At 39.5% G+C, this 12,984-nt stretch overlaps 3 protein-coding genes across 3 annotated transcripts; all 3 read left to right on the top strand.

Annotated features, from left to right (window-relative positions):
• Positions 1–575: 575 nt before the first annotated feature.
• Positions 576–4,609, top strand: LOC112555618. The gene is made up of 9 exons (XM_025224048.1): positions 576–590; positions 919–1,040; positions 1,423–1,457; positions 2,177–2,233; positions 2,584–2,656; positions 3,094–3,124; positions 3,366–3,440; positions 3,815–3,893; positions 4,264–4,609. Exons 5-9 carry the CDS (start codon positions 2,625–2,627, stop codon positions 4,467–4,469), a joined length of 423 nt encoding a protein of 140 aa, XP_025079833.1. The 5' UTR covers positions 576–590; positions 919–1,040; positions 1,423–1,457; positions 2,177–2,233; positions 2,584–2,624; the 3' UTR covers positions 4,470–4,609.
• A 32-nt stretch (positions 4,610–4,641) lies between these two features.
• LOC112555565 (tropomyosin-like) lies at positions 4,642–5,148 on the top strand. Its single transcript, XM_025224000.1, has one exon. It carries the CDS (start codon positions 4,642–4,644, stop codon positions 5,146–5,148), a length of 507 nt encoding a protein of 168 aa, XP_025079785.1.
• Positions 5,149–5,150: 2 nt separating this feature from the next.
• Positions 5,151–9,066, top strand: LOC112555617. The gene is made up of 3 exons (XM_025224047.1): positions 5,151–7,191; positions 7,865–8,169; positions 8,856–9,066. The coding sequence occupies exons 1-3, from the start codon at positions 5,391–5,393 to the stop codon at positions 9,000–9,002; spliced, it is 2,253 nt and encodes a 750-aa protein (XP_025079832.1). The 5' UTR covers positions 5,151–5,390; the 3' UTR covers positions 9,003–9,066.
• Positions 9,067–12,984: the final 3,918 nt, after the last annotated feature.

Here is a 12,984-nt window from a genome sequence, read left to right as displayed (position 1 = left end):
AATTTATAAACGATTGAGTGAATGAGATTTTAACTATACGATATTTTTTAATACAGAGACGTGCTGTATGCCCTTTTGAAATAAAACTGTCAAACACGACATAGTACTTATAAAATCAGGTGTAGAGAATGTTTACGGTTGTCATTATTATTTTCTTATTAGTGTAGAGAACGCGGGTGGGGGAAGAAATGAATAAATGATTTCTAAAAAATAATATTTAAGCTAAGGACCCTGTATCGTTTTAAATTTGACCTCTACAAGTCTGTTACGGCCATAATTTGGTAAATTATTAATTATTTGCCTGTTTTAAAATTTCAGTGGATCACGGATGACCATTCCGGTTCTGTGAGTATTTGGCGCATCAAAGAACGCTAAGATTTATCATAACTGTCTACATTTTTGTATGTTTCCTTGACGCACTCTTTTCAACTACCTGAAGTGCGGCATCCCGTGTACTTAGAACACTAGCCACATGTTGTGAACATGTAATTATATTAATATAAAAGTGACGACGGTGGTCTCTCCTTATTTCAGCCGAGGGTGGCTGGCCCCAATGGTAACGTGACAGAAGGAGCAGAGGAGGAAATGAGGTGAGGAATTTTGTCTGGGGACTTCACCTCATGTCACACCTGAGACATTGACATTCAGTTACACTCCTAGTCTTAACGCGAACACATAAAACTCCATCCATCCATCCATCCGTTCTTTCAACTCCTAGACAAGAACAATATTCTTTGTTGCACGACTATCTGCTTTAAACCAATGACTAATAATGACGAGGTGGCGATAAATAAATGTGATAAATACTTGCAGAACTCCAACCATGCTCGAGATATTTTCCTATAAACTTTACGTATATGAACGTTCATACATTTCAGAGGATTTAAATAAGTTTTTTTTACTGCACTTGTGCTTCAGACAAAACTTCATGTACCTGGAAATTTTAGACATGTTGGACAGAATCAGGTGGATCAACTCAGCGATGGAGACTATCAAAACCCCCGAGGTCCAGCTGAAAAATCAAAGCGACAGTGTGATTGGTAACCTATTCATTTGCAGAGTGATAATCAAATAGAGTAGTAACCACAGGTAGTAACAGAACTTGTTGAAGTCATAATATATTTCAGTTTATGATTAACAGACAACACACAAGGCAGCCAACCGTGGCATGTCATTAATATGTCATAGCAGTGGCAAGATATACAGTCCATTCATCTGACAGAGACTGTGAAAACATTCATCGCGACACAAGTAGTTTTTGCTGTTTGCAAGTTTGTTCGTGTAACTCCCTTCTTGTCTGCGTCTTTAGTTTGAGATTTTAGACTAAGATGAAAAATATTGAGGGTAGGAGAGCCAGGATGAGCTGTTAGGACAGTTATGGTCTCGCAAAGTATCTTAAAAGCTGAAATATGATGCTTTCAGTAAAACTGCTGAAGATGAAGACCATTGTGAAAAATGTAAGTTGTTTGTTTACAGGTGCGTAGTGTTTTCTTGTTTCATTAAGCATGACGTCACTTTAACGTGCGTGTTTGTGATGTTGTGTGTGTGTGTGCTGTCTGATAGTCTTCTTTCTCCGCTATCAATGTGTTTGTGTGCGTGTGGGTATGTGTGCGCGAGTTTCTGTATGCGTATGCTTGTGTATGTCAGTGTACGTTCACATAACGCTTTCCAAGACAGATTTGGTAGAACAAATGGACTTATTAGCAACTTATCGTCTTTTGTTAATGAAGACATTTGTAACAAATAATGCAAACAACAGGTTGGTCTTATCATATGGTAAAAACTTAAATTAGTCACAAAGAATTATACCTAAGTAAAGATAAGGCCGGTTAATATCTATTATGTCCCAACTGTTAAGAATGGGTACCTGACTCCACAGAGCGTCGGGCAAGGTGACAATGACAATGACAATGACAATACTTTATTAACGAGAGGTAAAATAAGCAAGAAAAGGCTTTTTCCCATTCAGCCCTCTCCCTTTACGGAGAAAAAGTTAACTAAGTAAAAGAAGTAATTAAGTATTATGAGAATAATTTGTAGTAAACATACAGGAAGGTGGATATGTACAAAAGTGATGGTTAAAATATATATATATATATATATATATATTTAAAAGGTTTCCTGGAGTTGGAAGGTATCTCTAGAGGTCTCAACTAATTGTCTTGAATATATTTAGGTAGATGGCGCCGAAAGCAGAGTAGTCAGGCAGCTGGGGAAAGGACCAGTCATACAGGTAAGCTGGCCCCGAGAAATGTAAGATCTATAATAACATACTCTCTTACGGCTTGAAAAGGCTAGGAAATGACCTTTGGCTTAATTACAATCATCAACACAACCACTACCCCTGGTACTAACCCGTTAATGGCTTCAAAATATCTTGGTGAATGTACGACAATGTAAGTCTGTTCAGAAGACTGAACCGTTACCTTCCTCGAGGGAGACCCTGTACAAGATCATACAATAGACGTATTTCCAACCTGCTTAAAATATTAGATTATAAAGTATTTTGTCTGCTTGTAGAAGACTAGCAAGACCGTTGACTAGTTTCTATTTCTCAACCTTTCTATTCACAATTGTCTGTAGAGATCAGCTCCGTCACAGCCAGCGTCAGGGACCCGGCCAAGATGATGATGAGGCCGGAAGAAGAAGTAGAAGAGTAAGTTTACCACTTAGGTCTGAGATTCAGGCTAAACTGCAGTTTATCATGAGCAGTGTATAGGGCTGTGACAGATATCAAAGCCAGAAAAGTACAGACAAGTCCACTCCCTCTTATTAAATGTAAAGAATATTCTATTTTTCTACAGTAGAACGCTAGCCTTTCACAAGATGGATGTTTAATTGAAGCTATTTAATAGAAACTATATAAAATTTAATGACTCACAAGCTACCGACACTTGACTGATGACTGAAAAGACTCACGCTTGACTAACAATCGTCATCATAGCTAAAGCTGATATCTTTCGGTCGATTGACATGTCTGAGACTTGACACTCATTATAATTATGACTGACACGTGATGAATCACTGACTTGACTGACAAATAACAAAAACTGTCACATCACAAAATTTTTTTGTTTGCTTGGTATTTACCAGAAAGAAAACGGATGAGAGTCATCAGTCATCGGTAGGTGATAATAAAGATTGTTGACATTATTTTTGTACTTAACATTTTCATTTCTGTTGGAATTTACCCTCCCTCCTTCCAAGATTAAAAAAAAATTTTTAACATATGATTGCGAATCAGTATAAAAGACGATATTGTAATCTCTAAAATCTCAATCTTTGCGATGTAGAAATACATAAGACAACTTTAAATAAAGACACGTGAGTCAAGTTTCCAACCTGTCTCCTGTATTTCTGGGCAGGTCGAGAATCTCATGAAAGAGAAAGATGGACTTGAGGATAGGATAGCCCCGTGCTCGATAGAAACGACAGAAGAGGTAAGAGCAGCAGGAAAAGTACTGTAAGACAGGATGGCAAGGTGGCGTCATCAAAGAGGAGTATGGGTAGAGGGTAATATAACATTGAAGTAAGGATAGTGTGGTCAGGGGCCGGGTGCACGACGGGTCACTAGGTCGCTAGATGATACTAAACATCGGCTTTGATGGATGCTTCGCATTAACCATCCAGTAGAACCTAGCCCCTCATAATAACATACGTTAATGTGGAACTGCATGGTCAGCAAGTCTTATGACTCTACAGGTGACGTTTACTTGACTTTGACGTCGTCGTTACGGGGGGGGATTCGGTAAACGGGTGGCTTCTAGAATGTTTTGTCATTACGACGTACTGCACTGCATGTCTTGTCTTGCAGATTTACCAGGAGGACACTAGGCAAGAGGTCGAGGAGACGGCGTGCAGTAGTCCGAGTTGCGTGACGTCAAAGAGTAAAGGTCTGATGAGACTTTAACCTCGACCACGGCTGACATATTTTATAAACAATAGTGGAAGTGTGTGTGTGTGTGTGTGAGTGTGGCTGCTCCTCTGTGTATGAGTAACTGCGTCTGTCTGTAATGCACTTTACGTATGAAGTCCACTAAACACATCATCTGTCATTGTCGTGTTGCCTGAACAGTCGTTACTGATGTTACACATCACTTCAAGTGCAGCCAAGATGTCAACACATCAAAATCCAAGCATTTAATTCTCCTTGCCATCGTATTGTCCTTTCGGGAATCCTATTAAACTGTCGAAATGTTATTATTTACTCAATAATTCTGCCAGACATTGACTCTCGTCCTATGTCTTTTTTTTACATGGAAGGTGAATTCCAAGATGAAATTGAGGAACAGGCTGAGGGCAAGTTAGAGTTCGAAACTGAAGAAGCTTCCGATTGGCAAGACAATGATGAGGAAGTGGGTAAAAACAAAAGCAAGGAGGTTGAGTTCGACACTGACGAGAATCTTCAGAAGTTATTCGGTGATGAACTAGAAGTCAATATCAAAGGTCTAATAGATGATGGAGAGTGATCAAGAAGGCAAAAATAAACAGCATGAGTTCAAAGTTTTCAACGAGGAAAAGAATGAGGCTGAACCATGGGAGGATGTCAAAGATGACGTCCAAGAAAAAATTGAGGACACGGGCGAAGGTGAGATCCATAGCGAGGAAGACGGTAAATTTGAAAGCGAAACAGCAGACAAAATGATGGATGAAATAATAAAGGACTTTGAAATAAAGGACACAGAAGAAGGAAGAGCTGAAGCAGAAAACGATATTGAGACTGAGAGCGAAATCCAAGATGAAGTGAAAGAAGACCTCGAAAATAAGGCTAAAGATGAAACCAGACCTGAAGAAGAAATGAAGATAAAATCTGAGGATGAAGAAATAGAAGACCTTGAAAATAAGGATGCAGAGGAAGCAAGAACTGAAGTGGAAGACGAAATTGAGATTTGGACCAAAATTCACGTGAAACTCAGATTGAAAGACCTCGAAATAAAGGGTGAAGATGAAACAAGAATTGAAGAAGAAACGGAGATAAAATCTGAGGTTGAAGGCATTGAGGATGAAGTAATTCAAGATCTCGAAACTAAGGATGCAGAGGAAGGAAGAGCTGAAGTAAAAGATGAGATTGAGACTGGGAGCAATATCCAAGAGGAGGTGAAAGAAATTTCGAAACTAAGGATGCAGAGGAAGGAAGAGCTGAAGTAAAAGATGAGGAAGGAACAGCTGCAGCAGAAGACGAGATTGAGACTGAAAGCGATATCCAAGGTAAAGAAAATCAAGAAAATAAGAGTGATGATGAACGCAACGTTGCAGCAGAAGGAGAGATAACATCTGAGGTGGAAGATAAATTCCAGGATGACGTGAAGGAAAAATGTGAAACCGAAACTGAAGCCAAAGATGTGTTTGTTTATGAGGGCGAACCTCAGAAAGTTAAAGACGACATCGAAATGAAATTTGACGAAGAAAACGAAGTGGATGAAGAAATAGAAGTGAAATCTGAGATTGAAGACAAAATCCAGAACGAGGTAAACGAAATGCTCGAATATATTCATGAAGTAGGAAAGAAGGTTGTGAGCAATCTGACCGTTGTAGTCGAGGATTCAGGCGAGTTCGAGATTGATGATGATGCCAGACAAGTGGCAAATGGTGCATCTGAAATTAAATTGGGCATTAGTGGCCACAGCGTCCAAGGGGGAGAGTTCGAAGAGAATAAGGAGGAGAAAAAATGTAAGGTTCAAGACGATGTTGAAGTCGAAGGTGAGGTTAGAAGCGAAGTCGAGGAGGAGGTAGATGTCGAAGTTAAGATGAAAAATCAAGAAGAGGATTCAATCCCCGTCGAATGTGATGCTGATAGTAAAGTCAGTCTCAAAAGTGAGATCGAAAAAGAGATCGAATTGATCGACAAAGAGAAATGTGAAGACGAAAGTGAGGCTGAGGCTGAGATTAAGGGCAAAGGAGAGGAGGAAAGCGAGGATATTCCCGGCTATAAAGGAGAAGTAGATCGAGAGAGCAAGATCGATGACGAAGCTGAGGTTTACATCAAAAGTGAAGAAGACAAATTTAAGGGCGAGTCTGAATATGAAACTGAAGACGAGGGAAGAGTGAAGCATATGATCGAGGGAAAGGGTGAAGGCGAAGATGAAGGGAACAAAGAGTTGGATCAAGTTGCATTGTCAAACGAAAAATACGCCGAGCAGTACATAGAGATGCCTTGGTCCGAAACTGGGACCGAAAGTCCCAGTGACATTGAAGAAAAAGACAAAGAAATGGAAGGCGACACCAAAGGAGAAAAAGAAAGTTCGGCATCGTCAACACAGCGACAAGAATCAAAAGATTCCAATGTGTTGAAAGGTGTATCATTGGAAGTTCTAGACGAAACCTCAACAGGAAAAGGAGATGGCATAGATACTCAACCCTCAGGTTCCTGGAGTAATAGTCCACGTGAAATACTACCACATGAAAGAGAAGATGTAGACACCGATGTTCCAAAGGGTTTCCCAAGACGTGTCAGTGAAACGCCATCAGATCAAAGAGGAGACCAATATACTGTTGTTTCACAAAGTTTCCAAGATGAAACCTTAACCCGCATAAGATCCGATACAAGTATTGAGGAGTCTCAGACTTTCCCAAGGAAAAGTGAAACCACATTAGACCAAAGAGAAAGTATCGTTGAAGCATCACGGCACAGAAAAGAACATGAAGGTGCCGAAGCATCCCAACAGTCCCCGAGGCAAAGTGTAGGCGAAACCTGTATTCTAGACACCGAGGAGCACGTGTGCGGGAGGATCGAGATGTCCAACTCACTCTCGAGCTTTAGACGCCAGATAGAAAGTCAGGTTTTAAAAGAACTCACAAGTTCTCTCGAAGAACCAACCTCTGAACCTGAACATAGTACGGTGCAGACGTCATCGACGATCCCTAGCTCCTGTGACCAGATTGACCCTTCTGAGTACAATCGAGAGCAGCAATATGGCGTGAAGCTCCCAAGTGTCCATGGGGGCAAAGGTAAGAAAACTATGCCCAAAGCAAGACCATCGGCTGCCAGAACTTTGCTTGATGACACCAGTCATCTTTACATTGACGAGATACGCGAACTTGTCCGCAACCTTGGCTACAGTCATCAGTTTATACTTGCCCTGACTGGTTCCCGTCTACACAGAAATGAGCCGAAGAACACCTTACGTGTCACTCATCTCTACAAGTCGCCTTCACCAAGAAAACGAGAGGATCCCATTTATCCTAAAGTTGGTCAGTAAACCTAAAAGACTTGCCTTTCAAAGTTTTTACATTTCACATTGGCATGTTTTGACTTTAAACTTTAAACTCGTCTATAACACGATCTAACATGCGATGTCTTGACACTCACACGCACAATTAATTTTACGGGAACAATTTTATTCTCATACTTCTCAAAACTTGGTATAAGACGTTTGTAAGGAGATGTTGCACCTTACCTTTGTAGAGGATGTTTGTATTGTATTTGTCGTCTTTTTGTTGTATTCTGTAGTTTTTCTTTCTATTATATTTGTCATGCCATACCATGCTGACCACTATCTTTTTCTCGTTTTTTAAAGTCCACTAAAAGTGGAAGTAAGCGCATAATATACCGTTAGTTTGCACAAAACGAGTATCGTCTTCCTAATCGTTGTTAAGATTTTTTCCAAAAGGGAATTTTTTTTGAAAGGCATTGTAGCAAACCATACTCAGAAAATGTTAACTGTAGAATTTTCAATGCTGTTACCCAAAACAACTTTCCTGTTACTATCTGGTTACTTGGACTCTTTTGCCTGCTTGCTGTCTGTTTTCAAACTCATTGCCATTCCGTATCCTTATTTGTGGTACTCAGTGACATTCCACTCATCACGTAACCCAGTCTTCTTTTTAAGCTTGTGATTCTGAAGAAACAATGTCGTTTTTTAAGCTGTTAACCCTTGGAAGAGGACCTTACTGCAGCTCAAACGAAACCAGCTACCACTGGAATCCCAATATCCTCACGAACCAGCCTCGGCCTACATCAGGAGGAAGACGCCGCCGAAGATAGTCAGCCGAGGACTCTTACCGCCCCTCCGACAGGGACAATACTTGATACAGCAATGTGTGGACAATTGTAAATGTCGCAATTCTAAGGACGAGTGCTCTCATCTGGCTAACCAGTGTAGTAATTGGAATCCCGAGCATTTAGAGATTTCTTGTGATGACTTGGTGCAGAACATTCTGATGTATCAGGTAAGCGACGTTTGCTTCTGGCTCTGAATACTAGAAGGTTGTAGCGGGGTTATCTAATGAGGGTGATTAGACAGGCAGGGGCAATATTTATTAGTTTATTTATTTATCAGCTATTTAGCTTTAAGCATCAGCGCTCCTGCACCCATGTGACCCTTATCTGGCTTATCTCCCTTACTGTCACCTGTAATATACCCACTGACCCCCTAAAACACACACACGAGAGACGGGAGAGATATCGTGGAATTCCACATTCAATTCTTTTTCTAAATCGTCAGTTTATACCTCTGTTGTTGTTTTTTTCGAGCCTGATAGTGCTCCCATCAGACATCGAAGTGTTTACACTACTTTGATAAATAGGATGTCATCAACATCTTTTTATTGTTCTCTGTTTTTGTTTGTTGGTTTGTCACGCAAATGTTTCTTGAACATCAACCCTTTGGCGTCTCCTGACTTTCACCGATGATTACAACTTGAGTTCGATTGTCACATGATGTAACTGTGAATTCTCCAGATGTAAATCTGTCGTTTGTGATTTTAAAAATAATGTTAATTATTAGGATGCAATTAACTCTGTGGTCGACCTTCTGTGGTATGTCCTGGTAGTTGTGTCTGATAAAACTCGTAATTGCTCATTAGCAATGTCTGTGTTGGGGTCTCCTGATGTCTCTCTGTCTCACGTGGTGCAGATCCCGGAAGTGCGCAGACTCCAGGATAACTTCCTGTTTCTCTACAACAGCGCTTCTTCAGAAAACACCGCCAATCCTCAGAAAAATAGAAAAACCAAATCTCAACGACGAACAATTTCTCCTAAATTGCCGCCTTTCAAGAACTAAGATAAATATATGAAAACCATTGATAGCTGTAACACCAAGGAAAATTAAAACGACTTAACTGAAATGTTTTGTTTGAAAATCAAATGGTCTCACGGGAATGTGTGTAAAAATGCAGATTGTACTTAATTTTGTTTATTTCCTTTACGTATGTAGCTCCTCGAGCATCGTAAAACTAAGTATGTTTAAAGGACTGATATATGCTTTATATCATGTATGCACGATGTCGTGATCTCAGCTACAACAAACATCATTACCTATGAAAATAACGGTTTATAAAATGAAAGAAAGCTTTAAAACAATTTTATTAAGTAATCGTCGTCATCATCAACATCTTCATGGGTCCAAATTATGGGCTAGACGAAGAAGGACAGGATCGGTTGTATCTGAATTTTTTTTTGTCTGTTGTAATGTTGACGTAGGATGAAGATGTCTGTGCTCAAAGTCTGCTGGACCCAAGACCGTTAAAGACATGCGGTCACCTGGTTTAGAGACTTGAGATGTTGTGTCAGGTGTGGACAGTAGGATCTGTCTGGAAGTGTAATGGCGGCGATCTTTTTGTAAAGGTAGAAGGTTCACCTCACTTCACGTGAAGAAGACATTCTTGTCACAAAGACCGTTATGTGTTCTGGACGGTGTGCGGATGCAAGTGGTGCTCGTGTGAACTTCTAAAAGGTCTGAGTTAAAGAGGTTATACTCTCAATTTATATTATGCTTTTGAGTAGGATTTTTTAAGTGTATCAACGTAAATTCGGGGAAATGCGTGAGGTCAGCGCGTGCAGGTCACGTGTGAAGTGCTCGTCATTCATCGGCGAAAGGGCGGCGCTGGACACTTGAGAATCTGAGTAGAGTGTCAGACGGACTCTGTGAAAGACTGTGTGAGGACAAGTCACCGACGGAGAACTCAGGTTGAGAGCCGGTTTTATACATTTCCCAGAATAACATCTGTTTATGTCAGGTCTCTCTAGTGTTGAGTATTGCACGTACTGCTCTGCTTCGTGTAACCCGGGTAGTGACTGGTCACCTGACAGGTAAGATTTGAGACAGAGAGGAAAGGAAGAACATGTAGTTACATAGTGTCCTTGTGGTATCACCCTCTGTGCTGTATTTTAAGTGTTACTTATGTTTAGCAAACTTAAAGTCTGTGTTGTTCAACACGCGCATGTTTCTTCTTTTATGTTAGCGGAAACCTTACAAACTTCATAAATATTCATCAATACTTTTTGACAATACGGATCTACGAAGTTCTAACATCCTTGATTAAAGGATCAGTCAAAATGACAATACTGAAATAATTGTAGTAACATCAATAGCAAAGGAGTATTAGCGAATAATATTATTAATTTCAGAAAGACAATATAACATATCATTCTCAGTTTATCCTGTTAAGTAAGAATAATTTTTAATGGTATCACTATTATTTTAAATGTACCTGCAAAGACAATATTCTGTTGTTTTGTTTTTTTTTATTTACGAATAAAATTACTTCTTTTGTTTGTCATCTCTCCTTTAAATGAAAGCTCACCTGACATGTGTTGTTTAAAATACTCACATGATATTATTGTGAATGCGTGCTTGACTGCTGACACCTACGATGTGTTGTTGAGCGAACGTGTAATTCTCTGGTAGTCAGGTAGTCCCGCTAGGTTATGTACTACAACTACAACTACATGCTACACAGGAAAACATCAATCATCGTTCACACATAGAGAACAAGCTTACAGAACTAGAAATTTTTCAAACCGCTAATATAGCTTATTCAGAAGTAGTTATTTATTTCGCTTATATGGTGACGTCACCATTAGACAAGGTCCAGACGTCGACTCAAAGGAAGAAGCTTTGCTTGCGAGTTGTCTACCCAGTTGTCTTAAAGGGACTCGGGATCCAAAGACGTTTTCCAGGGCCTGACGCCTCAGCTGCTTCCTGTGATGCCTGCTGCTCGCTGCCCAACTGTTCCTGCTCTGACACCACTCCAGGAACCTCGTCTGAAATAATCACATTATTATCAATCATTTTATCAGACGGAGTGGCTCTCAAACACGTTCTTTGACACAGTACAGACAAATTATTATGGTTTCTGAATTAATCGACTGATTTACAACAAAAATGTAAATATGAACATAATCACAAATACTTATCCACAACAAACCTTTACATAACTAGGCTTCAGCGCGAGGAAATATGCGCTGTATCTGTACTTTGCTCCACCAAAGCATACAGAACAAAAGTTGTTCCTCATTAGAATACCATTTGTAAGTTTTCTGTTTTTAATTTGTGTTAAGCACAATTAGATAAAAACTTCTAAAATTATGGACATTTACCTTTTTGCCCAAGATTTCCTGTCACCAGACCCACGGTCAAGAGCGCAAGGATGACATAGACACTGGCCTTCATCTTTCTTCGAAGACGACAACGATGTTAGTAGATAACCTTCAGGTCGGTGCTGAAGTCCGAGGTCGGTTACCAGAACCTGCAGCATTTATAGCTCCTGCTTTTAATTATATTTTGACTGCCATGAATTTCAGAACTCTAACATAAACAGTCAGATTGAAAAGGCTTTATTCCTTTTTGTTTTAGTGTTCAACAGTAGATGTAGTGGTATATCATCATTACTGGCAGCCACTATATACAAGTAATAAAACACTTGTGTCCACCACAAACCCTTGTTGGAACAAGACAATGAGCCAGTCAACATCCCGCTGTTCATCATAAAGCACCGCTCCCTGTCATCAGCCGGGTATTACTGTCCTATTGTACAGACACTGAGTACAGTAAGGTCTGCTGTTTATGATAAAACGACAGTAATATACGGTCTTTCAAAAGTGCAGCAGGACGATTGTTGTTGCCTTTTAATTGTCCCGGTATTACTAACACATTTTCCTTCGTGTGTTTTACAGGACGGCTAACGAGTTACATACATTTAATTTCCGTTAAAAGTAAAGGAATGAATAGAATTGTCAAGTACGATATTGGTTATATTAAATTACTGTTTAGAAAACCTTAGCAATCCTGATTTTTAACTTCCATACAAACAAATGATAATTAAGTTCGACAGATACAAAACATACAAACACACGACTAATTAAGATTTTTAGGGCTTTAAAATAAGCCTCAAAAATGTAAGATGAACAAAAGATCTTGCTCGTGAGTTCAGTTCAGTCATCCACATATAAAAACATGTTCATTCATTTGAAATAAATCTGACTGAAGGGTGTGTCACGTACCCAGACGATATGTGGACCTGTAACTCAGGGATGCGATGGCTCATCCACCCTTCAGACGCAGACACAAATACTCAACACTTATGTCGTCACAAGTGTCCTATCAGTTATACTTTCTGTAGGAATTGTTCGTTTTCAATGTTTATTAAAAACATAGCAATGAATGTAAAGAAGTATAAAAGTACCCACATTCCCCGCACTTTCTCTTCACACACACAGACAATTTAAAGGCGCACGTACACACAGACAAACACATGTTTTTATATCTAGCTGACTGAACTGAACTCACGAGCAAGATCTTTTGCTTATCTTAGAAATTTATTCTTCAGAAAAATGTTTGAGCCGAATTTTATACCCTGAAAATGTTGATAAGATATGTGTTTGTATGTTTTGTATCTTTCGAGCTCAATTTCGATTTGGTTCTGTGAAATGAAAAAATCATCAGGATTCGTAAGGCTCTCTAAACAGTAATTTAATATAACCAATATCGTACTTGACAATTCTATTTATTCGTTTATTTGAACCGAAATAAAATGTATGTAGCGCGTCAGCCGTCCTGTAAAACACATGAATAAAAATGTCAGCTAATCTTCTGATCAAATGAAGAACAGTATTAATACCGGGACAATTAAAAGGCAACAACAATCGTCGTGATTCACTTTTCAAAGACCGTCTATTACTGTCATTTTATCATAAAAAGCAGACCTTACTGCACTCAGTGTCTGTACAATAGGACAGTGATAGATGCGGTAGATGACAGGGAG

This window comes from Pomacea canaliculata, linkage group LG14 (genome assembly GCF_003073045.1).
Source record: "Pomacea canaliculata isolate SZHN2017 linkage group LG14, ASM307304v1, whole genome shotgun sequence".
NCBI classification, from domain to species: Eukaryota; Metazoa; Mollusca; class Gastropoda; order Architaenioglossa; family Ampullariidae; genus Pomacea; species Pomacea canaliculata.
This window is presented reverse-complemented; position numbering and strand designations above follow the sequence as displayed.

What these genes read in the sequence shown, in the direction of transcription:
- LOC112555618 (XM_025224048.1), top strand. Translation starts at nt 2,625, where the DNA reads ATGATGATGAGGCCGGAAGAAGAAGTAGAAGA. An exon ending in ATGAGAGTCATCAGTCATCG is followed by an intron (nt 3,125 to 3,365) that starts GTAGGTGATAAT and finishes ATTTCTGGGCAG; the next exon opens with GTCGAGAATCTCATGAAAGA. An exon ending in CGTGACGTCAAAGAGTAAAG is followed by an intron (nt 3,894 to 4,263) that starts GTCTGATGAGAC and finishes TTTACATGGAAG; the next exon opens with GTGAATTCCAAGATGAAATT.
- LOC112555565 (XM_025224000.1), top strand. Translation starts at nt 4,642, where the DNA reads ATGATGGATGAAATAATAAAGGACTTTGAAATAAAGGACACAGAAGAA.
- LOC112555617 (XM_025224047.1), top strand. Translation starts at nt 5,391, where the DNA reads ATGAAATTTGACGAAGAAAACGAAGTGGATGAAGAAATAGAAGTGAAA. An exon ending in TCCCATTTATCCTAAAGTTG is followed by an intron (nt 7,192 to 7,864) that starts GTCAGTAAACCT and finishes TCGTTTTTTAAG; the next exon opens with CTGTTAACCCTTGGAAGAGG. An exon ending in AGAACATTCTGATGTATCAG is followed by an intron (nt 8,170 to 8,855) that starts GTAAGCGACGTT and finishes CACGTGGTGCAG; the next exon opens with ATCCCGGAAGTGCGCAGACT.